Genomic DNA, 27,954 nt, shown 5'->3' on the forward strand with positions numbered 1-27,954 from the left:
TCGTGTCCCTGTCGCGATAGTTGAAAATGCGGGCCAGTATGGGTCTGGGGGGCTCCCGGCCGGGGCCTTCCCCCGGCGACTTGGTGGGCTCTTTCCACCAAGAAGAAGCTAGACAGACCTCGTAGTTGTAGTTGCGTTTTAACAAGGTCTTCGACGAAGAAGTCTAGAGCGGGCCCCTTGACGCTCTCCGGCCCTCTAACTAAGCGGATATTATTGTGCCTTGAGCTCCCTTCCTGGTCATCAATCTTGGCGGCCATATGCTTAGTTAGATGTTCCAACTGTTTCACTTGTTGCTGTAAAGCTGCTGTGTCCGTTGAGAGACCCGCCGTGGTGATCTCTACTTCTGTTATCCTTGAGTTCATTTTGGAAACATCAGCACGCAGAAACGTTATGTCCGTGGATATTGTGCCAATCGACGTTTGCACCTGATGCAGAGTAGCCATTATGTCCTGTAGAGTGATCTCTTTCGGTTTCTCTCTCAATGGGCCGTCTGCTGTTCCTGAGGGGGGGTCTGGCTGGTCCGGTTGTTCCTTATTGAAGGCATATTTGTCCAGCTTATTAGTCTGGACTGTGCGTTGGCCACATTCCCCCATGCTGCCCTCTTTGGCCTTCACAATAGATCTGGGAGGGGCACAGTAGTCGCTGTCGCCTGACCACGGGAGATCTCTCCACGCTCGGCATTCTGGTTCTCCTGTGTTCCACCTCCCCCATTAGAAGTGTGGGTCACTTGTGCCAATCGTGTCCCTGGTCCCCGTGCAGTTTTCTAGGTGGTCACTAAGGGGCTTTGACTGTCGCTGGAGTAGAGTGAGCTGCAAAGTGGATGTACAGTACCTTCAATGTGCAATAGTCATCACATTCAGTTGTGGTCCAGATATGCCTTTGGGGTGAGTGTGTGCGCCACCCCGTTTTTGATTGTCTTGTTGAGGGAGACAGGCCCCCTGAGCACTGCGTTCATAATGGCGGAGTGGTGAAGGAAGGTCTCGCCTGTGATGGAGTATGTGCTGCCAATGTCTCCTGGTACGCGGGTTTGGAGTTGCCGTCCTGCTGTGTCCTCAGCAGGCTGCAGCGGCGATTCTGTGACCCGTCATTGGCTGATAGAGACCCGGTCGTCGCTGTTACAGTGATTTGTGCCCGGGGTGTCTCCGCCATTTCCCTTCCATTGTTGGAGCCTCTAGTGTGTGCTAGCGTCATCAGCTGCCTCAGTCTCGGCACACCACAGGTCTTTGTTGTGCCTCAGGGGGTGATCTCAGTCAGACCTGTGGGTTTCTTCGCCTCTCCCCGATGCCGTCTCGAGCCACAGACTCAAGTCAATTTCCGCCGCAGTCGGCAGCGTTACAAATCTAGCCCCGGCTCACTTTCGGCACATAGGCCGCTGCTGCATTGCAGAGTGTTGCACTTTACTCGTAGCACCTACGGGCTCAGTACTTGGACCCGTCATGTATCAAAGGTGTTGGGACCCTCAGCTTCTTTCTTCTTCCTTTTAGCCACTGAATTAGTGTCAGGATTTTGCGAGTTTGGCACTGCCGGTTGTGGAGCTCGCTTAGGCAGCGGTCATCTTGGTTGGCTACTGACCACGCCACCAGTCTTGAACATTTTTGATCCTGACCTTGATTGTGTTGTCACGGTTGATGCAAGCATTGTCGGTTTGGGGGCTGTACTTACTCAAGTTAAAGAAGCGCAGTCCAAGACTATTGGTTATGCCTCTCGTGTTTTATCTGAAACTGAAAGGCAGTACTCAGTCATTGAAAGGGAATTGTTGGCATGCTGGTAGGCAGCCATGAAGCTCAGAAACTATGTGTGGAGCAAACGTTTTGCGATTCGAACTGATCATAAGCCTCTAGTGTATATGCTGAGTGGGAGGAACTTTAAGGGGTTCACATCCCGCATTGCTAGGCTTTCTACAAAATTGCTACAGTTTGATTTTGCTGTGGAGTACATTCCAGGAGGAAAGAATGGTTATGTAGACTTTTTATCTTGCCCACCTGTGCACGAAGAGAAAAATTCTAGTACTTGTGCTGATGATGATGAAGAGGATTGTTTTGTAGCATCTGTAGTTCTACCTCCATTGTAGGCCTACTCTGAGTTACAATGGTGAAGGGCATTAAAACGCGAGGGTACCTTGTGTTAGGTCATGATTTATGTTGAGCTTGGTTGGACCAAAGAAGGGAATCTGGGTTTTAATCTTAAAGCTTTTGTTAAAGTTTCAGAAGAATTATCCGTGGAGGAGGGTTTACTTGTGATGATGGGCAAATTGGTTCCACCCATTTCATTGAGGAGTACCATAATCGTAGGGGCACATGAAGGTAATTTAGGTGCTATCATGATGAAATAACATTTACATTCATGTTTTTGGTGGCCTGCCGGGGATAGTGAGTTTGATCTAATGGTTAAGGAGTGTGTGATTTGCTTAAGTTGTGACAATTCTATGAAGGTATGAACCCCTCCTTATGTCCCATTGAATTGCCTGGGGGGCCCTGGGAAAAAGTTGGAATTGATATCGTAGGACGTTTTCTTGCATTGGCCAATACATCGGAATGTGCCCTAGTCTTTTTTTTTTTTTTTTTTTTAGTCTTGATGTACAATTATAGCAAGTGGCCTGAGGTGAAGTTTGTCAGTGAGGTGACATCTAAGGTCGTAGTTGAATTCCTTAAATAAGTCTTTTTGAAGGAAGGCTTTCCAGCCATGCTTGTATCGAACAATGGTGTCCAATTTGTTGCCAAGAACGTGGAGATGTTTTTGGAAGCCAGTGGTGTGAAGCATCTTAAGAGTTCACTGTATCATCCCCAAATGAATGGGATGGTTGAGCGGATGAACAGAGGGTTGGGGGAGTGCATTCAGTGGGTTATCACCAACAAGTGTGTTGTGCCAATGCTGTAAGGAGTATGTTGTGGTTCTATCGCACCACTCCTCATGCGACAACTGGGGTGTTGCCTTTTGTATTACTGGTTGGAAGAAGGGCTACTACTTGCTTTTGCCCAGCGTGGATGAACAAGTGGGTGAAGGTCAAAGAAGCAAACATTTGGATGTCAAAGTTAGGGATAGAGTGACTAAAGTACAAGATAAGCAGAAAAAAATATTTTGATGTAAGAAACAGTCAGAGTACTAGATATCAAGGTGAGAGATATGGTTTGTGTCCGAAAACCTGTACCTGTAGCTAAGAGTTGGAGCAAATTTAGTGTTCCTGTTAAAGTTGTAGATGTTAAAGGTGATAGTGTGAAAGTTCAAGGTGGTCAGTGGTGGAATGGAAAGAATGTGATGAAAGTGGAGGACTCTGAGAGTGGTGTGAACAGGCAAGTGGTGAACAGGAAATTAAATATTGATACTGATCGGAATCGGTGTTTAACACCCATGAACCAAGAAACTAAGTTGAGGCGTGGGGTTAAAGTGAGGAATCTACCTTTGCATTTTAGAGAGTAACCTTGCCTTTCAAGTTAATAAGTAAGCTACTCATCTTTTCAGAGCTATTGTATTTTTTGCTGTAGTTTTTATTCGTTTTGGTTAAGTTTTCTTTCTTTTCCATGTCTCCTTATATTGTTTCTTGTTAAATAGGTCTTCTAGTTTTGTTATTTCATGCATGATGTACATTTGTGTTTTTCATGATCCCATACTGTTATTTTGGAAAGGAAAGAGACATGTCGTGTCCTTTAAGTGCATTCTTTATTTGTTTTCATGGAATGCATGATGTAATAGTATGGGGATTGGGATTCCATGAGTTGTGGGGATTTGGTGGGTGGCAGTTACAGGATGGTGTGTGCCACGGGCAGTTCTCCGACTTGGACATGAAATAAATCCATAAACGAGACTTAACTGTGTCGACCTCTGCTTACAACAGAAACAATCAAGGTTTGCAAATCTACTCTTTGTCATTACTGTGGGACAGAGTCTACTCCACTGTCATTGATAGGTTGCTGAATTGATGAATTCAAGCCTCAGTTCAAGATAAGGACCCCATCCATGTTTCAAACTTGCACCAAGTTTGCGTGATGCAAATACCATCCTTATCTTCCCAGCTATCAACCTACACTTTATCCTAAACAGGCGCGCCTCCATTTTGTTTGGTTCAATTGAAGGAAGTTATGTCACCGTCTTTCAAGGAGAGAAACTTATCTATATGGAGTTGAACAGCTTGTGGAAACCTGGTGTAAACGTGTGTATCCGGATAAGACTTCAGATAGATTTTAAAGACCCAGCCTAAAAAAACCTCTAGGTAGATATTGAAGTGGAGTAGGGGCGGGCAGACACTAGCATGCAGCACTACAAACTTTTGTCTCTTAGATGTAACACTGAGTAAAGAGAATCCACAGTCTGACGATGCTCAAACTATGAAATATCCAATCTGTAGACACTGGAGGAAAACAAAATAGGAAGGGATACTGTCTGCAATGGTGGAGGCCAAAATCGGGAAGCGGACCAGTCATATAACTTTTAGGCACGTTTAAAATGCTCTGCATTGCTTTATTTCTGTTCAATGGCTGCATACCTCAGTTGCAGAACTGAAAGACTGAGGCAAACAATGATTGCAGGGAGACATCAAAAGGGAAATAACAATAGTTACTCACCTGTAATCTGTGGTTCTCCAGTATTGGTGTCTTTCATAGATTCACATGCCCGAATCATTCCCCGTCGTCGGAGTGGGAGTCCCACAGTACATAAAAAAGCAATAATATGCCTATAGAAAAACCAAAACCATGGTAATAACAAACCAGGAAGTAAAGTAGCCCTAAGCTACAGTGCAAAAAACTTCCACACTCATGACTATCCTAGTCATTTTGTATAGACCAAACTGCAGCCAATGAGGCGACAGCACCCACCAGAATGTTCTCCCCAGAGGCTCAGGCTCTCAGATTTTCTACCGCACGTCGTGTGAAGGGAGTCTCCCTGAGCTTTGCTCAGTTCTTCATAACATTGGTTGGTTTTACCTTCTAAAAGATGTCATCTTCTAAATCCCTCTTCAGGGCTTGTGATTCTTGTGGGAATCGGAAGCTTTTTAAGGAGGATACCCACAAGAAATGTATTTATTGTCTGTATCCAGATCATGAGGTAAAGGAGTGGAAGAAATATAAGAACTTTACAATCAAGTGACGATGCAAAACAGGTAGCCATAATGTATGTAACAACACATATTTCAGCCTAGCTACGTCTCTCCTTTAAAGTTTAATTTTAATAGAATAAGGCAACTGTGAAGAGGTTGTCTTGCAAAGTTCTAAGGGGTACACTGTAAACTGAACACTTGGTTGGTGTACAGTATTGCAAGTCAATATGAAATTAACTTTTCATATTTCAAATTGAAGCAGCATGATAATGGGGGGTCTGGTGATTATGTATGCTTAATTCATACCATAGGCGTAAGAACATTATTTCATCAGGGCACTAAGACTTCATTATGAATGGTCCACTGTTTCTGACCTCTGTGAAAACCTGTTTGTGTAGGGATTGGATTTACATACAAGTTATGTGACTGTTATCCCACTTGACAATTAATAGGTTGGATAAAGCCTTGCATTCCATGTTTAATTTCTGAAGATCAAACTCCTGGAAATAAACAAGGGGTAAATGCCTGGCCATGGCTAGAACAGGCAGATTTTGGTGTGGTAGGTACCAACGCCAGGCTGTTATTCCACTTAAAACTCATAATATGTGCTATTTATCACACCCATTAATTTCAGACCCCTATAGGGTCGAACTGTGGGGTCGATTATGATTATGAATCCGCATCCTCCGGGCCGGTGGAAGCCATCGCCGGCCTGGAGGATGCGGAGTCACCGCCACGGTGACAGAAAACACCCACCGCCAGATTAGGATGGCGGTGGGATGGCGTTGGTAACAGCGGCGGATGGCAGGTCCGTCCGCCGCTGATCCGCGGGTTGATGAGCGCTATTTGGTGGCGGTGTCTGCAAGACACCGTCAGCCAAATTAGGATCTGTGGTGAGACATTCTTTTCCGCTGCGGCTTTTCCGCTGTGGAAAAGCATGTGGAACTTTGCTTCTGGGCCCCCTTGCGGGCCCCCCGGGTGAAGGGGGAAGGTGGGGGTGCACATGGGGGGGTACCTATGGTACTCCCCTGCATTTACATGCACAAAGTGGCAGGCACCGCGTGGTGCCTGCCGCCTTGTGCATGTAAATGCAAATCATGCATTTTTAACCTTGCGGTGGGTGCTGCTTCAAGCAGCACCCGCCGCAAGGTTAAAGATACGGGATGTGACCGCCAGGGTGGCGGTCACATCCTAATTGCAACGGAGGGACCGCCGCTGCCCCTGCGGACGGTCCCTCCACCTCGGGGGTGGCGGACAGATGCTGGTCCGTCCGCCATCCTAATAGGCCCCATAATTAGGTGCAATAAATATTGTAACCTCCTTCTTACTATTCGTAATGGTGGGGGGGGGGGGTAAGTACTATGTAGGTAGGGACATATTGTTTGATTAATTAAAGCCATTACAAACATTTAATACATGATAATAATAATAACATGCTCATTAGTTAAAATACCCCTGAAAGCAAAGGGCCACATCACCAAATTGCAAACTTACTTTCCTTATCAGAAAATATGTGCATAGCCTGTAAGTAACAGGTGCAAATAGGCTGAAATACATATTATTCAATGTAGTCCTATTCGATACTTGTTTGGAATGTGACTTAAAGAGCCTAGTATTAAATTAGTTTAGTCATAAGTGTAACATTTCTATAAACGATGATCTTATAGCCAACTAAACTACTACCATAAATTCGACTTTATAATCCTGTATGTTATAGCACATCCCAAAAGTGCATTGTGCATGCACGAACAAATAATTTCAACACCTCCTAACAACAGAATCACAGCCAATAGTAAATCGTGTGGCCGGGGCGTTTAATAAGGCCTTGATTTCTACCTCTGCTAGATTAAAACAATCATTACTTGTTGATAAAAACAGTTTATACGTTAGTTTGCTACGGGAATCGAATTCTCTGATAAACATGAATTAAGTGCCTGTCGATATGTTCTTACTCCGGCTTCTAAAAAAAAGGATTGAGCACATTTTGAGGAGCACACAATAAGCCTGGGCAAGTGCATACTATTTGCAATAATGTCGCCTGTGGATAACCCCAGAGCTTACAGCTATTATTCGGCCAAATTGTGCAACCATTTCAGAGTCCTGTCCTTGGTTGGATAAACACCAAGGGTTTAAGTAAGAGTCTGGCGGTCTATCAACCGCCAGACTCATAGGGGCGCGGTGGTGGCAGTCTCACTACCGCCCTATTACAATTAGGTCGGTTGGACCGCCATTGCCCTGCCGCAGCTGCCAGGGAACTGCCATTCCCTAGTGGTGTTGCGGTGGTCAGGAAGTCGCAATATGCTTGGCGGGTCCACCAGCATGAAAACCGTGTCGGAGAGGAAATAAAGGGGGCCCCACATGGCCCCTGGTGGATGCATGCACGGGGGCAAAACATGTGCCCCCCCCTGTATGCATGAACTCCAGTTCCTGCACGGCATGGACTTAAAAGTCCATGTCGTGCAGGAACTGTTTTTGGTCCATTTTCAGGGCACCGCCATGGGATCATAAAAAACAGCTCGCCAGACACAAGAATTCCTTGTAATCTGGCTGGTGGCCTGACCACAGGTTTGGCTGTGTGGTGGCGGGGCGGTCCCAGCACTGCACCACCAAATTCATAATCAGGCAGCAAGTCGTATCCTAAGGAATGTATCTCGCATAAGCGTAAAGAAATGCATGGTCAGATAATTCCGAATGCCCAAATTTTCATATGTATTAATGGTAGATCAAGCCTGCTTTTTAGTAGCAGGTACACCCTCATTCATCTGGAGTGAGAGGTGGTTTGTTGATTGATTCAGGAAGTGCTTATTGTCATCTAAGTTGGCTGTTGTTCCTGAAATCCAAATGCTTGAAGGGAATTTATCATATAAGCCTGGCATGAACCGGTGTTTGCAGAATTAATGATTTCCTGCCAGCATGTTTGCAAGAGAGCCAGATTCTGATAAAAGCAAAAAAGGCAAATATTGTAAAAAGGCTGCCTGACACGCAAATACTTGCCTTTGAAGGCCGAACTCTAATCGAGCTTCAAACCGCAATCTTGAAAAAATAATTTGCTGCCTTGATTTGCAATAGGTCTAGTATTTTCAAATGTTTGCCTCGAAATATAAATGAGCCATAAGTTAAATCTGAATTAATTTGGCTGACATTTTCATGAGGTGAGACTGGTATAGGCATGCCAATTTATCACAAAGGGACTTGTAGGAGAAAATATTGGTGGCAGCTTTGGCTCTAAGAAAATTAAAATGGCTTCTAAAAGACAAAATGCCAAGGAACGTATAGCTTTTATCTACCTTGATTGTTTTCTCTCTCAAGTACCAGGGCTGTGGTCGGACTGAAGAAGCTTCAATTGACATAATTTGAGTTTTGTTAATGTTAATCTCAAGATAATTCATCAATGTGCATTCATCAAAGGAGTTGATCAAGGGCTGCAATCCGATCGGTGTTCAGCTAAATTGAATAGTATCATCAACATATTGGAGATATTATAAAGGAGTATTTGTTAACTTAGTAAAGTGGGGGTTTGTTTTCTCTAGATGTTGATTGAGATCGCCATAAAAAGATTACATAAACGGGGCAAGTATGCACTCCTGTTATAACCCGCTCAGTGTTTCGATTCTCCGAGTAAGTGATGTGCCATCCCCCAACTTAGGGCCCTATTATGATGGCGGACGGACTTGCGTCCGTCCGCCAACCCTGAGTAAGAGGGACCGTCCGCATGGGCAGCGGTGGTCCCTCCATGGCAATTAGGATGTGACCGCCACCCTGGCGGTCACATCCTGTATTTTTTACATTGCGGCGGGTGCTGCTTGAAGCAGCACCCGCCGCAATGTAAAAAATGAAAGCAGTGCATTTGCATGCACAAAGCGGCAGGCACCGCGCTGTGCCTGCCGCTTCGTGCACGCAAAGGCAGGGGGGTACCATAGGTACCCCCCATGTGCACCACCCCAATCCCCCTTCACCCAGGGGGCCCGCAACGGGCCCCCGAAGTGAATGTCCGTATGCTTTTCCACGGCGGGAAAGCTGCCGCGGAAAAGCATGTGAATCCCTCCATCCTAATATGGCTGGCGGTGTCTGATAGACACCGCCAGCCATGTTAGTGCTTTTCCGCCGTGGTCGGAAGGCGACCACGGAGGAAAAGCTGCGGACGGAATTCAAGACCCACCAGCCATCCTAATTTGGCGGTGGGACTTTGGAGGCTCCGCAGCTGTTTTCCCGCATCCTCCGTGCCGGCGGTGGCTTCCGCCGGCCCGTAGTATGCGCGAAAACCGCGATTATAATGGGCCCCTTAATCTGGACCCAAGAATTCGTATAGGGACGTATAATAAAATCTATTACTTTCAGTGTTATACCCTATGCAGCTAACGTTTGCCAATGCAAAGCCCGCAGAAATGTGTCAAAGGTCACCTTTAGGTCAATAAAAGAAATATAGAGTTTTGGCTTCTCTAGTAGGCGGTTTTGGCCAACAGAATGAGGGCAAGCAAATTGGTGGATGTCGACATGCCCTTACAAAATCCAGGCTGAATCAATGGAATAAGATGTGTTTCAGATGCCCAATCTTCTAACTCCTCTAATAAACAAGAGGAAAAAACTCCTTGCCTCAACATTGATAAGGGCAATTAGGTGATAATTAGTACGTCTAAGTACTATGTTCCAGGGCTATATCTTTACCATAACAGAGAATAAAGCATAATAATCCTAACCTCTAATCACTGCTGCTTAGAATGTTGATGGTCACCAACTTTTATACTACTACCAGGACCCATGGTGGAGAGGGTTAGCCTGACTATACAGGTTAGTATTATTCTTTCACCTCTGGAGAAGGGTTGAGAAGGATACAAGAGTAAATCCCAAGCAACACCTTAACCAAATATTTCTTGGGTGACAATCAATTAAATGTTCATCAAAATCTACACTCAAACTTCCCTTGTCATATACAGTGCATGGCATACAAAGGGCATATGTAGTGCAGTAAAATTACATAGGTTTAGTTTCTCTTACCTTTATCCTTTCTGATACTGACTGCCACTATTTCCCATGTCGTAATGGAATCGCGAACACTTCCTTTTAAAGGTACTGAGACCACACTAAAAGAAAATAATGAAAGGGAGTGATAGAAAATATAGTTTTACTTGTATCAAATAATTATAGGAATTTTGGCTCCTCTTAAGAGAACACTGTCCAGGAATGCTAACAAATGATATATCATACCTCCTGTCCACTTGTGGTTAGAACATTATATATCACAATTAAAACCTCAACAACTGTTCCAATGGAAACCAGTTCTTTATATTGGAGCACTTAGCGCCCGAGTGAAAACTGTCAAATGACCCCCACACCAAGGGTGAAAATTGCCACGGTGAGGGGGTCACTAAGTTTTTTAGTTTAAAAAATAAAATCCTGCTTTGGGGTTTTGTTTTTGAAAAAAAACATTGAAAGTTTAATTGTCGGCTCTGTCTTTAACTTTAAACATTTACAGGAGCCGCTATGACAGCGGTTCCGATAAATGCAAGAGATAACCAAAGTGCCCGCAGACATCTCTAAATCTGGTGGGCGGATGGGAAATATGTTTTTCAAAGATGGGAAAACTGCTATGCAAGAAAGTGTATGTTGTATTTTTTACTAAAATGACATCAACAAAAGATTTTCTATGCTATGATCACCCTATTCCCAGTTTTCATGAACATGTAGAGTTGTAAAAATCATTTTTTAAATTTTCCTATTTTTTAGGGTTTCTACCTAATTTCAGCTTGTTGTGGGAAACTACAGGTGCATCCAGAAATCTGTACATTTCCGAAAAGTAGACAACATGAAAACATTTGCAAAATGGATCAATTGTGTAGATCCGTTATGGTTTTCACAAAATAATGCAAATAAATAGAAATAGGTGACAATGTTCTCATATGTAATTATGTTTCATGATGGTCAATTTATAAAAGTAATATACTGTTGTGTCGGTCTACCTCGGTTGGTCTTAGAGATGTACAGTGTTTTTGGATGTCCAAAAACATGCAGTATTCATTGGCAGCTACTGAGCTACACCGTATAATAATGTTTCATTGTATACCAACCAGGCATTTATTCATGGGGTAAAATCTAATGAATGAAAAATGGGTTTGCAATAAACCTCTGTATTTTATATTCTCAAGATACTGAGTTTGTTTTTAACCTTCTTTTTATTAAACAGTAGTCATCTTTAACATACATGGTCATATGCTTACAATTGGTTGCGCACAGTATCATTCGAGTATACATTTTATTAATCAAGACCCACTCAGATAGTAATAGTCAGAATCACCCAATTCCGGAGCCCATCACGCCTAGCTGATCAATACTCACCCTAATCCCCATGTAGTCTACCCATTGTTCCCAAACTTTTTCCCATTTCCTGGGACATCCCCTGCCCTCATCAAGATACAGAGTTTTGAAATTTTGATTATTTGTGCCACACTGAAATTGGGGTGTAACCCATATTATCATGTAATACACAGAGCCTTTAGAATTTGTTTTTCTTTCTTGCACACTGGCTTACATTTGAATTGAAGAGGAAAGGAATTCAACAACGAGTGTTCTACTATTCTGTGTTTCCACACTTCTACTGATAAAAACAGTACCCCACTTTTGTGGTCAGCATATTGCCTGCGAAAGGGAGAGTACCAAAAAGCAACTAAGAAACATCAAGATTTTGCCTTAAAAATTGACCCATTCTGATGATGTGGGTGGCTGTGGTATTTGGGCCTTGGTTCAGCCACCTCCCTAGGGAAACCAACCAGACATAGGAATTTGTGAACACTAGACACTGAGAAGAATACATGGCAGTGAAACCTGTGTGGATGCCACTATGTTTTATTTCAATGAATACCCTGCAAATATCAAATTCTGGCTTAAATCACCTTTTTATCCTCACTTCTCTGTGAGACAAAGTTTCAGAGTACGTGGGGATCCACACAATTCCCGCCACCCAACTTTCCCACACTTCATCCGATATCAAGGATAAATATCTTCTGTTGTGGGGCCTGTTGCCTGTGACAGAAACAGGTCAAAAATGTGAACTAGGTGAAGGCAACACGGTCTTCACATTATTATAGATATGATCAGTTCGAATAACGTGCATTAGGTCCACCCATAAAAGGTAGACAGCATTTCAATTGGAAAACATAGTGTGGTAGAACTTTGGCATTGGCTGAAAGTGCTTGGGTTTTCTGTCACATAAATATGGGAAAAATAGCCTTTTTTTAAGCAATACTTAAAATGTACTGGATCTATGAAGACACACCACTATAGATTTCCCTGGGTCTCTAGGTTTCAGAAATGCCTCAGTTGGTAGGGCTCCCTTGCAACCAGTTGACGTAGAGCCCAACTGATGCACCATTTACTTTGGTAAGTGAACGAAAATTGGGATTTCTTTGGGTGCTGTTTTGACATGTGTAATGGCAGAGAGAGGTAAACCCTCCGGTTTGGGGTAGAAATACTAGTTGGTTCCAGGGGGGTAGGAACCAATATCTATATGGCTCAGCATTTAAGTCCTTTTCTTTTTTTACTTTATTCCCCTGTTAGACTGTTGCATTTATAATTCCTCATGTTTGGGCATATTGAGTTGTTTACCACCAATCCGCCTATTCCACGAGTTCGAAAGGCCACCAGATTATCATGGAAAAAGTATGAAACTGAATGCGGTTTAGGGGTTGTTCACCTTTACACAGCACTGTCATCAGCCAGTCTTTCTGACACTCGTAGGGAGGTTTAATTGGGGGAAGGGTTTAACTACCTTTCAGTCTGTTTATATTTCAAAATCACTTGCTTTTATTTGCCATGAGAATGGAGATGCTCTAGACCCAGGGGGACAAAAAGACTGTTGGGGCTTTTGAGGCACAGGTGCAACCTGCTACCAGGATGGGTTGGTCCACAGACACCCCGAATTTTTAAAAACAACATCAATTTCCTAGTAGCTAGTGGGCTTTCTGCATAGCTCCCCCCACCACTGGGATCTAAAACTGTAAGGCTAACCCTAAGAAGGCAGAAGTGGTTAAATCTGCTACTCTGACCCTGCCAGGTGGAATAGAAATACTGTTGTGGGTTCTAGGGGAGGGGGGTCAGGCTGGATGCCAGAGCAAACCTGTCCAACTACATCTTTTTTAAATATAGTCACTGGTGTCTAAAGGCTTTTTGCCCTATAGGGGGGTATAAGATCTAAGTCTGCCTAATGGTAACAGAAAGATTGTTTGGCCCTTTGTGAGGTGGAGGAATGCTCGACACAAAGGCAGTGCTCCATAATTTCCTCTTTTAAAAAATAAAAATAAACAAAGAAACAAATAAACCATTCTCAAAAGCCTGTGCCTTTCTGCCCCCTGGGCGGAGTAATTGGGAAAAAAATCTCCTCCATTCCATTCTTGAGCATAATTGAGGGGGGTGCAGATGCTTGTGCAGACCCTTTGTTAATTACCTTAGCGCTGGTGCATATTTTGCACCGGTGTGATCACAAAGGGGCATTCTATAATTTACATGAGGTCATGGCACCACCTCATGCAAATGAGGGAACTATTTGACACTGCGCCAGAGTCATATTGCAGACACGAGTGCAATGACAAAGGAGTCATCGGGAGGCATACTGACTGAACACTGCACGTGAATTGCCTCTAGTGAAAGATGGAACCACGCTTTCAAACTGTGGCCCTGTCTTTCACTAATGTGCTCTCCTCAGCCTAGGCACAAACGGTTAAGTTCACATCTGCGCTGAAGAGTACTTATGTTTTTTAATATAATCTAAGGACCGGTACCGGTCTGTGTCAGGTATGCCTCGCTAAGAATGCGTGCCAACTTGCAAACAGGGACAATGCCTCCAATTTGTCATTCTGGACCTGGAGTCTAGGAGACTAATTGTTTGACATGAAGTGGGGCATGTGCGTGGTAGAGCCTGGTATCCATTAGCTTCTGTGATGTTAAATTGTCAGGCACATGTTTGCCAGTTAGGTATGTGTGAGGATTCCACATTCCAGAACTAGGAAAACAGGAATTTGTTTCGTATGTAAATTCCATTTCTTTCCATATGTTTTCATGTTCAGTTGCTAGGTGTACCTTATAATCTGGAGCAGTAGTTAAAAAATAATTATATACAAATGTTGTCAAGTGGATAATATATCTCCAAAGAAGAAACTCAGCCAGTGACAGACAGACATAATATTCACTCATGTTATGGGTCAGATAGTGAACAGAATATAGTTTTTAAAATGGCAAGTGAAACTGATTTAAACATTTAAATAATTCTCACTACATGACACTGGCATAACATGAGCCCCTTAATCCCTCAGCAAAAGTACTTGGTGGTGGGTCAGGGAAGGCAGACCCTTCCATGTACTTTCAGGTGGGCCCCCTCAAGTTTCTTAATGCCACTGCTACATCAGCATCTTAATAGGGCAATCAATATCAGTACTTACCGATGAGGGAACTAAAGTCAATGGTGCCAATCTTCTTGGAACTAATAGTGGTTGTGGGGGCACTCAATCCTAATAAACAGAAGCATGTTTTCAAAGATGCCGGGCAAAGTCAGGCGAAGACAAAGACTTGTCTGCTCATTACCTTTTAGGTGAGGATGAGCATGTGTGTCTAGATAAAGACCAGCACATTATAGAAAGATGGTGAACATTTCAAAGGACCATCCAAAAGGCAATCATGTAAAAACTACTTTAAATGTTGGCGAATTAAAAATGTTAGGCACAAAAAACGATTATTATAAAAAAATATGTGTGAACATAATTTACCTTAAGTTAGGGTAAAAGTAGACATAGCAAAACTACTGTGGACTCTCACCTGCCTAAATAGTCAGCGTTATCAAGGTACTATCTTGCTATGATCATCCTGATACGCCAGTTTCTCAGAATATGTTGCTGCTGGTTGATTGTTATGTGATATGCAGATCAAGAAGGAATAAACACAATATTGTTTCTATAAAGTGTTATACAGTGCTTATGAATTTAGTAGGACTCTGTATCTGGACAACATAGACTTCAGAATATGGGAATTCAGATTTTAAAACATTTATTCAAGCAATCACATTATTGCATAGAAAGAGTGTGCTGCAATTATTAGGCAAAAGAAACAAAGCATTGTAACCAGCATTACAAGAATGGTGAAAAAGATAAACAGTTCAACCATCATGACATCACTATGATTACACTCCTACCTAATTCTAACTACAATTTCGAGAGCATAGTGTGAGTACCCTCTCCCAGATCCCTTGGGATAGTCTGAGTGCAGAACAAGCTATCCTCCTTTGCAGGACAGAGGTCTTAGTCAGTAGGACTGCATTTCAGTCCCAGTGTGCTGCATTCCAGGACGATCCCAGCAGAAGTTCTCCTCTCCCACATGTAGCTCAGAGGCCATTTATATAATAAAAGCACTATTCCAATTGCACTGTGTCAAAGGTGCAGCGTTGATGCAATGGTTAGTCTAGAGGCTTAAAGCTGTCTCCAGCCTGACAACCATGTACAAGGGTATCCTGTTCTATGTGCTTTAACCTTGGAAAGAGTGTATGAATAACATGATACTAATGCTTGCTAAGATATTAAATGTGTGCATAAAACTTTCCCAGTACATTATCGTATAAGTTCAAAGTATGTTGAAAGTCACAATTAGAAAACAATGTCAAGCTAAAATGTGAAACTAAAATTGCGACGGTATGGGTGCTGTCATGTATCACAATACCTACAAGCATGAAAGCAAGCCTAAAATGTTTATAAAATGGCAATAAAATATTTAATAAAAAAAGCAAATAAAAGGCATTGAAAAAAGTAAATTAAAAATATGCAAATTAATATTAAACGTCAATTTGGTTTAAAAACAAAGAGCCAAATTAAGAATTCTAGGATGCCCCCTTGACATTTCCCAAGTTCAAAGAGTCAGAGGGATCTAGGATGGAACCTGCATCCACAGACAATGTACCCACAGAGGCCTGAGAAGCAAAGTTCAAAGGATAAACAAAAACATGGTAATATCCAGGTCAATCAGCAGATGCAGATGGTGTGAAAGCCGATGGTGTACCAGCAGAAGCACAGCCATAATCCAGGAATTGATGAGCTGAGGTACACATACTTGCTGGAGGTAATAGCTCATAGTAGGCCTCATGCAGCAATAGTAGCCTCATATGACAGCACTAAAGATGAGCCCTCAATGGACGCACTTGCAGTTCCATAGCCATAAATCAAACCAATTGCATAGAAAGACATAGATCCAGTGTATACTCAAAAGGGCACAACAGAGAGCCGAACAAAGGCTGCATGAATCATAACCATGCAGGTCGAAAGTGCAAGTACCAGCTGTCGTTCAATTCCTGGAGTAAGTACACCCCAAGTACTGCATCATGTGTTCACAACACAACAGGATGTGTGATTAAGTCCATCACCATTTGGCTTCGAGGTGGAACATCCATTGCAAAGCAACAGAAATAGGACCAAAACTGCAATGAACATTCCACGATCGGTATGCCTCCAAATACACTGGAAATGAAAGTGTAAAAAGGTCGGAATAACTGTGAATATTGTCTGGATGGAGCTAATAAAGCCAGACACAATAGTTTAAAAATAGTGTACATCAAACGCAGTATTTGAAGCTTTAAATATTCAATGTACAATTCACCAAAATGCTGAGACAAGTTTGTGTGCAGTAGCGATTATACCAGAGAGGAAGACCTTGTAACTTGAAGATCAAATGTTTCTTGGGCAGATGTTAATACAACATCCTTTTGACACAATGAGGCTTTCAGTTTGCTTAAGTTATCAAAGTTAATGTTAGACATTTGAATAGAAAGCTGTATGGTAACTTCCCTCTCCTTGTGAGTTGGGGTACATAGCATGTTGTTACAGCAAATAACAACCCTAGAAACCGTCACCATATATGGTCCGGTATCATCACACAACAGCCTTGGACTTTCAGGATCAAATAACTTCCATTAAAAAGTAACTTGAATACTGGCCAAATCAAGGACACAGGGATGACCTTCAGATAACACCCCAAATTGTCAATGGATGCATTGCTCGCCCCATGAAGGGTCATCTCTTAACAAACTAATGAATGGCCAAAAGAAGTTTCAAATTAATTTCCTCTAATGAATATTTTAGTTTGCCCACTCAAGCAACTGTAAGCGAAGGGTAAAATCCAGGTTTTGTGAACAAAACTCTCCCCTGAAGCCTACTTTGCCCATGCTGGAGTAGAGACATGTCATTTAGTATTATATTGAATATAGATGATACAATGTTATCCGAAGAATACATTTGAGGTGAAAATGTAGTCATGACATTGTCCACAACAGCCAATGCTTTTTCCAAATGAATCCTGTCAAATTGTTTTAAGCATTCAGCATCTTCCTGCTGAGAAGTTTTCCACAATTTATTTTAAGTGGCATAAATAAAATGTCCAGAACATGGTAACTTAGGACCCAATAAGAAACCATCGGGCATAGTAACAAGAAACGGCGTTAACATTATCGCCGCCTAAGCGGCAGAAAACTGCTGCTAAAGCGGTGATAATGGGCTTGATAATACGCCCTTGTGAATTCCCATAGAAGACCATGTTCTGGTGTGAACATGGGCCTCTATGGGAATTCTCTACGGCGCATTATCAAGGCCATTATTGCCGTTTTGGCGGCAGTGTTAACGCTGTGCTTGATAATATGCCCCCATGTCTTCAGAATGGAGAGAAAAATGTTCTTTAACTGGATTTAAAGTGGAATGCTGTAACCATTGCTGGCATTGGTTTCCCACACTATAGGTGGTAACTAGCACTGAATGTTGTGTCTGCATGTACCGTGGGTCTGGTCTGCTAGCTTTAAAATCCATGTAGGAGTCTAAAAAATGAGTGTTACAAGCATTAGTGTCACCAAACACATTGTCTGAACCAGAAATTGAGGAATTATAAGTAACATTATGCACCGTACTATTCAGGTGTTTTGTGAAATTTGCAAAGAGGGAAAATTAAGTGTGGTCAGTTCCTTAATTGTAGCTAAAACTAGGCAGCTAGTTTTCTGCACCATTGTTTCAGAAAAGTAATTTATCTAGGGATTAGAAAAGCTGTAAATAAAGTATCAATGCCTTGTAAATGCCAGTGTCATTTTCCCGAAATTTAAAATCAATGTTTTTGTTTCAATACTCATAGCCTTGTATGGCCAACTGAATCTGAATAGATCAATTTTGTATTGGTCAGCATATTTTTCTTCTCTGGGGAAGGGGTAAGCTTATAATAAAAGTCTAAAGAATTGTGACCAGAAAAATATGCAAACTTGTTCAAATATGTTTTTAAGCTATCCTTTGGAGGTGTCGGGCAATTTTCCCATTGTATGTAATTGAAAACTGTATGCGGAGTACTAGTTCTGTGTAAATAATGATGGGCATAGTGATGATGACAAAAGATCTCACCATAAGTAGCAGACTTAAAATGCAAATCCTAATTTTCAAATACTGTATAAGATTCAGGTTCAGAAAGCATGCTTTCGACAGTTTCAATATCCCACTCATCGGAGACGATGCCAGGACTAATAACATCGACTGTAGACACCTTAAACATATAACGAATCTGCAGAGTTTCTGTAGGACCGAAAATATCAAATGGACCTTATCCCACACAATTCCATCAGACACAGGAAACACAGAGATGCTCACAAGAGACAGGTATCTTCCCACTTTATGTGAAAAAGAATGATGCTTCGATACCTCAGCTACCAGTTCTGCAGCAGAGCGTTCTGAAAGGTAATGTCCATTAAGAAGCAAGAAAAATGCTGTAACAAATCCAAATGAAGAGGAAAAACTGTGAAATAGATATCCAAATGTAGGACCAAGGAGTAATCAAATAAGTCTGTTTCCAAATAAGTCTGTTTCATCCAAAGTAGAAACACATCTAGTACATTACTAGAGGAATCAGGAGAAAAATTATCAAAGTCAGCAAAGTAGCCGGAGGCAGCCAGTGCAAAAACAGGAATCTCACATGGTAATGGAGAACTGGTAGATACCTCCTAAGGGGGTTGGTAATAAACAACTTTATTGTTAGGAGTAGTAGTAGGAAACTTTAAACTTTCATCTGATGTGCATCCTTTATCAGTAGTTGTAACAGCAAGTATTAAGTAGGAAGTAGTTCCCATATGGTAGCAAGAGGAGACAGGTAGCTACCAAGGACCCCTTGTGACATTCTGTGCAGTACTGGCACATGGTGTGGATTAATGAGGTCAATAGAGACAAATTGTTTGTATCTACAACCAGCAAGCAGAGCCAATATCAACATTCTGAAAACCTTGAATGCCAATTACTGGCACCGGTGCTCTGTATGATGGGCCAAATTATTTTCTTTCTGTAATCTTCTCATGAACTAGATCTCCAAATTTAGGAATCCAGCCAAAAGTAGCTGGATGCTCCTTCACTTCATCAGTGGCAGAACGTTTGGAAATGTTATTTGAGCGCTCGTCTCGGAAATTGTGTAGGTCCTGTAATACAGTGAAACATTCATTGATGTCAAACGGCGTATCTACCACCACTGTGCCAGGGTTGTCGAGGTCTTAAACGTACGTCTGGACCCCAAAGAGGCATTCATAGGGAGTACGACCACCCAAGGATTGTCTTGGCAGAATATTTAAAGCTCTCTGGACCCCATACAAGTGATGGATCCAACTATGACCTAAAACTAATAATCTAGCTCTTTAAGACTGCTTTAAGTTATGGTTTTTCTGCCCCACTATCGAATTTCCCTCAGGATGATGGATGGGGGGGAATAATGCACAGCCAGTGATCCCATGGTATCCTGGTAAGCCCTTAAGTGAATGCTGGTCCCTGGTCCGAGTGAAATGCTGCTTCTTCATAGGTCCCGACCGAGACTTGCAAGCCTTTAATAACAATTTGAGCATCAGCTGATTACTGTGGCCACACCCATAGCAATCTAGAACATGTATCTATGGCCAAAATTATACATTTATATGCACCATCTGAATTCAGAGGTCCAGAGTGATCCAAATAGACACATGCCACAAGTTTGTTTCAAATGAGAAGGGGTGTCTGTGGTGGGTAAGCTGTTGTGGAACATTTAATTTGCTGTCAAATGTTGCAGCTAAGGCCATATTGTTAGGTCTGACTGTACAGGCCATGCCATCAATAGCATTTCTGTAGTAAAGAAACTGTAGTCATCATTCCTGTATGGGTAGGTCCTGATTCCTCATGAGCAGCTATGAATAATTCTAGCCTGTGGTCGTGTTTGGGTATCACTCGATCACCCACCCTGGGAATGCGAACAAAAAGGTATGTTTTGGGCACTCAGTAGGTAGGAATATTTTGCTGGATAATGTTTTGATAATGGGGTGCGACTGCATGAAGCATTGACATTAACCGTCTTCACCCACCCTCGTGTGTGAAAGAGTAATTGCAGCAACAAAAGCAGACTGAACTGCTGATTTGGCTGCTTCATTAGCCAGTGAATTCTCTACATGTATTTGAGCATGCTGGTGACTCAACGTATGAGTTACAATAGCCCGTGGCAAACATTCTTTAGATGTGCCACCTTTCCACAAAGCAATTTATGCTTGATAGTGTTTTCTTTAGAATATCTGTATCCTTTCACGCAACACTAATGTAACTGTTCATTAAAGGACTGGACTCAATAGTACGAATCACACACTATAGGTGTGGGAAATTCAGGATCCATATTTTCTAGTACCCAAATTAAAGCTTCTAGTTCAGTCAGCTGTGCTGTACAATCGCCTAAGGAGTGTGTAGAGGTTTTTTGTTGATGGACTTCTCCATTTTTCATGACACCTCCTACTGCGGCACAAGCAACTGAATATCGCTGCAGAGTGCTGATCACAGGCTGAGCTGAACCAGCAGCATATATTATCTAGTCATAATGATTAAGAAGAAAAACATCACTAAGAACATGGTATCTTGTTCATACTGGAAGATTTATTGTGTTTGCAAGGTCGGGTCAAAAACATAGTCAACATCAGAAGCTGTTAAGGAGGTAGCCTATTGTATCCATCTTGGATGTAAGATTTTTGTGTTCAGAATGCTTGCTTGGTGACAGTCTCTAAGGCTGGGACGGGAGTAAGCACAATTATGCTTTTCACCTGAGACAACAATCTTTCCTTTTTAACCCCTTCGATGCTCATGACGGAACGGTTCCGTCATGAGCATCGGTTGAGCTGTGCTCATGACGGAACCGTTCCGTCATGACCACGCCCGCTTTCATTAGGGCTCAGCACCGGCGGTAAATCTGGACCGCACGGATGTGGTTATTAGCTGTCTGAACTGCAGTCAGTACTTTTTCTGTTGATGCAAAATGCATTTCAGCATTTGAATACAAATGCAATTTATATGTAATTGGTACAGTGGCACCCTTGTTAAAGGTGGCATATGTATATCAAGTGGATTACGCAATGATGCGGATCACCAAGTTAGTTGTGTTGGCAGAAGTGTGCAAGTGTCTTAATGCAAGCATATCAGTTTCAATGTTCTGAGAATATCTGTATGATCTGTAGTTCGATGTTTGTCTGAGAAATCAGGATGAATTAATTCAGACAACGGGTTAACCAACTATGTGTAGTCTGGCTTGTATGTTCTACCTAAGTTGAGAAAACTTAAAAGCGATTGTAGCGTTTTAATGTTATTTGTGGTTGTAAGAGAGCAAATTTCTCAAAGAAATCTGGGCCAAGGCTTTTGCCTTCATTTGAAAGTTTGTTTACTCTTTTGTGGAAGGAATAGGCAAGATGGCTGCCAACAGTCCGTAGGGGGTAGCTGCACCCGGTCACTCTCCTGCAAACTATGGCTACTTGTACTCAAACCATACCGGTATGGCTCAGTTTTGATCAAAAACCTTAACAGTTGATCTACGAGAGGCTGGAGGACTCCCTGTGTGGCCTATACACCGTGGAATATATATGGAATATACAACTGCTTGGCTGGTTGTGGCAGAGGAGGCAGAGACACTCACATGGTATAGCTGGAAGCTAGAGTGGAGTTTGCTAAACACATCGAGCATATCAAGTGCACCGAGAGGTATTTGGCAGGCTGTGCTGTCTAAAGCACTGTCTAATGTGTTTTCAGGCGTCAAGGAGAGGTTAACATCGTGTCAATTGATTTGGAGAGCTTTTAAACGTGTCATGGCCCCTAAGGTGCTGAAGACTACCCAGAAGCAGAAGCAAGAAGAGTTGGAAACACTTAGCGACCCTGATACACCAACATCGAAGCTGAGAACAAAGGCACAGCAAAGGGCACAGACTCGGAGAGAAGCAGCTAAAAAACGCGAAGAGGAGCGCCTCCTGGCTAGTCAGAAGAGGAGAGAGGAGCGACGCAAGGACTTACCTGCTTTGGATCTTGCGACGGAAGCAATTCTGCGTCAGCCTCTGATCTTTGAGTCATTCCAGGCAAGGGGATCGTCACCCTCTTCATCATCATTACCAACAACAGTAAAAGGTCTGAAGAGTGCCGAAATGGAGTCAGCTGCATCAAGCGGTGAGACGGGAGCAGGAGCGGGTTTGGCACAGAGGGGACAAGGATGCAGCTCTGCTATAGTCGATGGCGATGGCGTAGGGGCCGGCCCACTGCCCCAGCAAATGCTAGATATCGGAGCAACGGTCGGAACAACAGCGGCGACTCCGGAGCCCGTAAGGCATGGAACAGCGGCAGAATTGGATGAGGAGCGAGAGCCTGCGAAGGGCATTGCGAGCGAGGAGAGGGAAGTAACTCAAGAGCCTGGAGCGGCGCTCACAGAGGCAGAGGATATGCCTGCTCCGACGGAGGTTACAGAGCGTCTGTCTCAGGAGGCTCTAGTAGGCGGAGAGCCTGGTGGGGGCGCAGAGCCTGGTGGGGGCGGGGCCAAACTTGCGGAGGCAAAGAACGCGGATGCGAACCTTCGTGAGGAAGGAGGAAGAGCTTTAGTTGGAGACACCGATACTGACACAGGCACAGCGAGTAGTGCAACGCCAGGTACTGGGGGTGAAGGGCATCCGTGCGTAGATAGCGCGTATAATGCTAGCAACAGAATGGAACCAAAAAGGGGCAATGTCGATAATGCTGTATTGGAAGTCAGTGACAGCGAGAGAAATGGAGAGAAAAATATACAAATTGTATCGATTACGGATACTCACGAGATAGGCAGGTTCCCTAAAATCATGGCCATGGAAACGAATGGGGGCCTGGGAGCGGGCACTCTACAGGGGGATAAGTTATCCTTAAATATTGGGCAGGATCAGCGGTATCTGCAACACACTCTCACAAAGGAGATAGAAATATCTACGCAAATAGGTGCTTTGGCTGATGGTTTAAGCAAAAATTTAAAAGAATCTATATTGCTGCCCGAAGTTGCAAAAGGTGGAGATGCATGTGCAGATACATGTCCTGTTGCTGAGACCACTATTAGTGCCAAAGAAGGACTGAATGGCGTCAAGATAGTTAACCCACAAGTTGCAATAGTAGTCGCAGAGACTGGAGCTAAGAAAGCACCATTACCTAATCAAGGAGCAATTCCTAAGAATAAGGATAAGGACAGAAGCAAGAGTGAAATAAAAACTGTATCTCTGTCTAAAAGACCACTGTATAGCGAGGATAGTGACTATAGTGAGTTGTTGGAGGAGGAGGAGGAGGATGAGGATGAGGAGGGGGAGGGGTCGGAATCATCACCCATTTCTTCTGTAGAGCTGGAAGATTCTTCAATGAGTGATCCCCAAGAGTCTGAGGCTGACTCTTTACGCTCAAAAAAGACGAAAGAGGAAAGTAACTTGAAACCCAAAATCAAAAGCAAAACTCATAAGGTTAGGGGTAAATCTCAAGGAAGAATTCTAGCAAGCAATAATAAGAGCAAGAGCAAGAGCAGGAGCAGGAGCAAGAAGGGAACGATGCCGCAAAAAGAAATATCTAATATACCGGAGGGGGCTGAAGTTGACCCGCACAAGGACAAATTCGACATTTTACTCGCTACAATGAAACAAATACAAGGAGAAGCACGGTTGGAAAGCCAAAGAGCCAAGCGGGCTAATAAAAAAATACAGGAATCTCTCCATAATTTACAGGACATGTACTCTGAAGTAACAGGCAGATTGGCAGAGGTAGAACAGAGAATTGGCAAAATGGAGGATGAGTTGGTAGAGATTCAGGAATTCAGGCAGACCCAGGGAAAAACTGAATCTGACATATTATGGAAGCTGGAAGATTTTGAAAATCGCCAGAGGAGAAATAATATAAGGCTGCTAGGAGTGGAAGAAGGCAAAGAAGGGGGAGACACAAGAGCCTTTGTCGTAGAACTGTTAAAAGGTGCGTTCCCAGAGATGGGTGCATGGGATTGGGATAAGGAAGTGCAACGAGCGCACCTCTTCCCCCTCATACAGAAAAAAGGCAATGCGGGCGCAAGATCGAGGGCAATTCTTGTCTATGTAGGAAATTATTTGCTAAGGGAGGAAGTGATAACGAAAGCTAAACCTACGAAGAAACGCACATATAAAGATATCACTTTTTTTGCCCGTCCAGACTTTTGTCATACAACAGTCGAGAGAAGATGGCGGATGCGGCAACTTATAGTACCATTTCAGAATTTAGGCTGCGAAGTCTACTTGCTGTTTCCTTCCCGCCTCAAAGTGGGCTTCAATGGGCAGTTCAGAATCTTCTTTTCTGAAATTGTTTCACAAGAATACCTGACTTATCTTCGAGAAGAGAGAAGACATAGGGACCGAAATGGACAATCGGATCGCACAGAGAGTATAAAACAAGTAGCCTCTATCACAAAGAGATAACTGAGCCTCTATTGTTCTTCTTCATTTATTTTTTGAGTAAATGGGATCATATTCTCAAAATGTTGTAGCATGGGGAGTGGCTGGGGGAAACTCCCCTGGGAGGGCGCGGCTGTCACATATAGGTCAGGATTGACCTATTTGCCAGTAAGGGAAAGGGGGGGGGGAGGGGAAAGAGAAGGGGGTGTGGGGTGGGAAGTACAGGGGGAACAGGGCATGTCAAGACAAACAATAGAGAGAGGGAGCTTAAAAAGGACATCTGCTAGTCAAAGGGAACAGGTGGGGTTGAGAAATAGTAAAGGACGCAGCGTAAGAAACAACGTTAAGCTGGTGATAATGAAATTCTGGATCACTAAATGGATAACTTACAGAAGAGAGTGTAGAAGGGAAAGGAGACTTGAGAATGAGGATGATGGGGGTTAGAGTTGTAACTTGGAATGTTTGTGGGTTAAATGATCCCCAAAAGAGAGCAAAAATAGCATTAATGCTGAAACAAATGAATCTGGACTTTTACATTCAGGAAACTCATATTATGATATCACAAGCTTACGCTCTGTCGCAGTTAGGATTTAAGGTGCTAGTTCACTCAAGTCAAGGGGTTAAAAAAAGAGGGGTAGCTATTCTAGCTAGGAATAATAATATCCTAACCAGAAAGAAAGGACAAGATAAATGGGGAAGATGGGCTATGGTTGAGTGTTTTATTGATGGAGAATGGATAACACTGGTAAATGTATATGGTTCAACAGAGGACGACCCTGATATTTTTCAATTTTTAGATGTTGAGTTAGCAACATGGGCACCAAAAATTATATTGGGAGGCGACTTCAATATTAATGGAGCAAACGGGTTAGGACTGGGTTCTTTTGGAAAGTATGACGGCAGGAAAAAAAAAGTATTTCAGGCACTACATAGCCTGGTGTTAAATAATGCTCTTTCAGATGTATGGGGGAAAAAGAGAATGGACAATAAAGGTTTCACATATTATTCCGCTCCGCATCAAACATGTGCAAGATTAGACTATTTTTTTATTTCAAGTACTAATATCTCTAACTCAAAGATTGAAAGGCTGCCACGGATCCTTAGCGATCATAACCCTCTAGTACTTACTATAATAACAAAAACAAGTACTAGACAGCATACAAACTGGACCTTTGAAAGAGAGTTATTGAAAGATGAAAAGTATATAGAACACATGAATAAATGGATTATTGATTTTTTTTCCTTTAATAGAGATACAGCAGAAATGGGAGTGGTTTGGGACACCTTTAAAGCTGGAATACGAGGGGAAACAAAGAGTTATAATTCTTATAAAAGGAAACAAACCCAGCTGAGGAACTGAGAATTAGCTCTGAAGGTTCTGATGGCAGAAGAAAGTTTAGAAAATAGCGTGGAGTCGGGCGGGATTTGGAAAAAGCGTGGGTAGAGTTAGTCAAAGCTAAAGGTGAGGCAGAGGGTGAAATTGCTAGTAAAGCAGCGAAAATTTATAATACTAAAAGAGAGAAGTGCTATGAGTTGAGCAAGTCAGTAGGCAGGATATTGGCTACTCGAACAAGGCAACAAGAAGCTGCAGGCATAGTGAGAGAAATCAGGGATACTTCGGGCACGGTTCATTCAGACTCAAATAAAATAAGAGAAGTCTTTAGGATATTCTACGAGAAGTTATACGACGATGAATTACAGGGTCGTGATCCTCTAAAAGATAAGGAAGAAATGATGGAGTACCTCCGAGAGACTCCTATAGACCTAATAGAGGAAGAGGAAGCTGATGGGTTAGAGGGAGAGCTGCAGCTAGAAGAAATTAAGGAGGCAATATGGAATCTACCTTCTGGTAAAGCAGCAGGCCCTGATCAGATACCTATAGAATTCTACAAAGTATTTTGGGATTGTTTGAGAGAAGAAATGATCAAGGTGATGCAAGGGGCACAGCTGGGCAAAACATCACCTAAATCATGGGGGGGCGCAGAGGTGGTCGTAATATTAAAAAAAGGTAAAAATCCGGAAGAACCAGGTTCGTATAGGCCTATAACTCTACTTAATGCGGATGTAAAAGTCTTCTCTAGAGCATTGGCATCAAGGCTGGCAAAAGTTATAGATAAAATTGTTAGTAGTTGCCAACATGGTTTTATACCAGGGAGAGGAACCACCCACCATATACGGAAAGCAATAACGTTATTTGATGTATCGTCAGTCACAGGGGACCCGATTGCAGTGATGTTACTTGATGCAGAAAAAGCTTTTGATCGGGTCTCCTGGGGCTACCTCTGGTATGCTTTAGCTAGAACAGGAATTAAACATGGCTTTATTAAAGCTTTACAAACTCTCTACTTAGAACCAGTAGCGACTCTACGAGTGAATGGTGGAAATACAGGTCAATTCCATATAAAAAGAGGGACTAGACAGGGGTGCCCTTGCTCACCGTTATTGTTCGCTATATATATATGGACCCACTTATACGTAGAATAGAGGCATCTGAGATGATAACTCCGGTAACAACAGTCATTGGGCAGTGTAAAATCTTAGCCTACGCAGATGACATTGCTGTTATCTCTCCAAACCCATCTGAAACCATAGAACATCTTGAACTTGAGGCGTTGAAATTTGGAAAGATATCGGGATATAAATTAAATACATCAAAAACACAGATAATAAAAAATTCATATACCCCATGTTTAGACAACCGAGTGGTGCAAGAAGGCATGTATCTAGGGGTTATCATAATGTCAGACCTGGATATCTTAGTGGAAAGGAACATTACCCATTTAATCAAGAAAGTGGAGAAAGACTTGGATAGATGGGATAATTTGCACCTGTCAATAGTGCGAAGGTCTAATATAGTAAAAATGATCATTCTTCCAAAATTTTTATATTTATTTAGGGCAATACCGCTATTTTTTGACGGCAAAATATTTAAAAAACTCGAGAGTATACTAAATAGATTCATTTGGGCAAAGAGGAAAACGAGAAGGGCCCTCAGATATATGACTTTGCCGAAAGAAAGGGGAGGCTGGGGAGTCCCAGATTTAAAATCTCATTATTGGGCGGCGGCTTTACAGAACATGACTGGTTTAATGGGAGGTGAACAGTGCCGTGGATTAGAGGAGTGGAGTAAATTCGGATCATTGGCAATCTATGGATTAACTTTGGGAATGGAAGCGAAGGATGTTCTCTTGAAATTTACAGAGGC

The 27,954-nt window shown here is 42.7% G+C and overlaps 1 protein-coding gene across 3 annotated transcripts in view; it reads right to left on the bottom strand.

Annotated features, from left to right (window-relative positions):
* Positions 1–27,954, bottom strand: part of LOC147748145 (complement C3-like) — a 1,551,795-nt gene that overhangs the window by 681,067 nt on the left and 842,774 nt on the right. For all 3 annotated transcript variants that reach the window (XM_086959014.1, XM_086959019.1, XM_086959009.1), the window contains exon 19: positions 10,028–10,113. In XM_086959014.1, the coding sequence (XP_086815140.1) occupies positions 10,028–10,113 (86 nt within the window). The remainder of the gene's footprint in view (positions 1–10,027; positions 10,114–27,954) is intronic.

Source organism: Lissotriton vulgaris, chromosome 1_1 (genome assembly GCF_964263255.1).
Source record: "Lissotriton vulgaris chromosome 1_1, aLisVul1.2, whole genome shotgun sequence".
Taxonomy (NCBI): Eukaryota; Metazoa; Chordata; class Amphibia; order Caudata; family Salamandridae; genus Lissotriton; species Lissotriton vulgaris.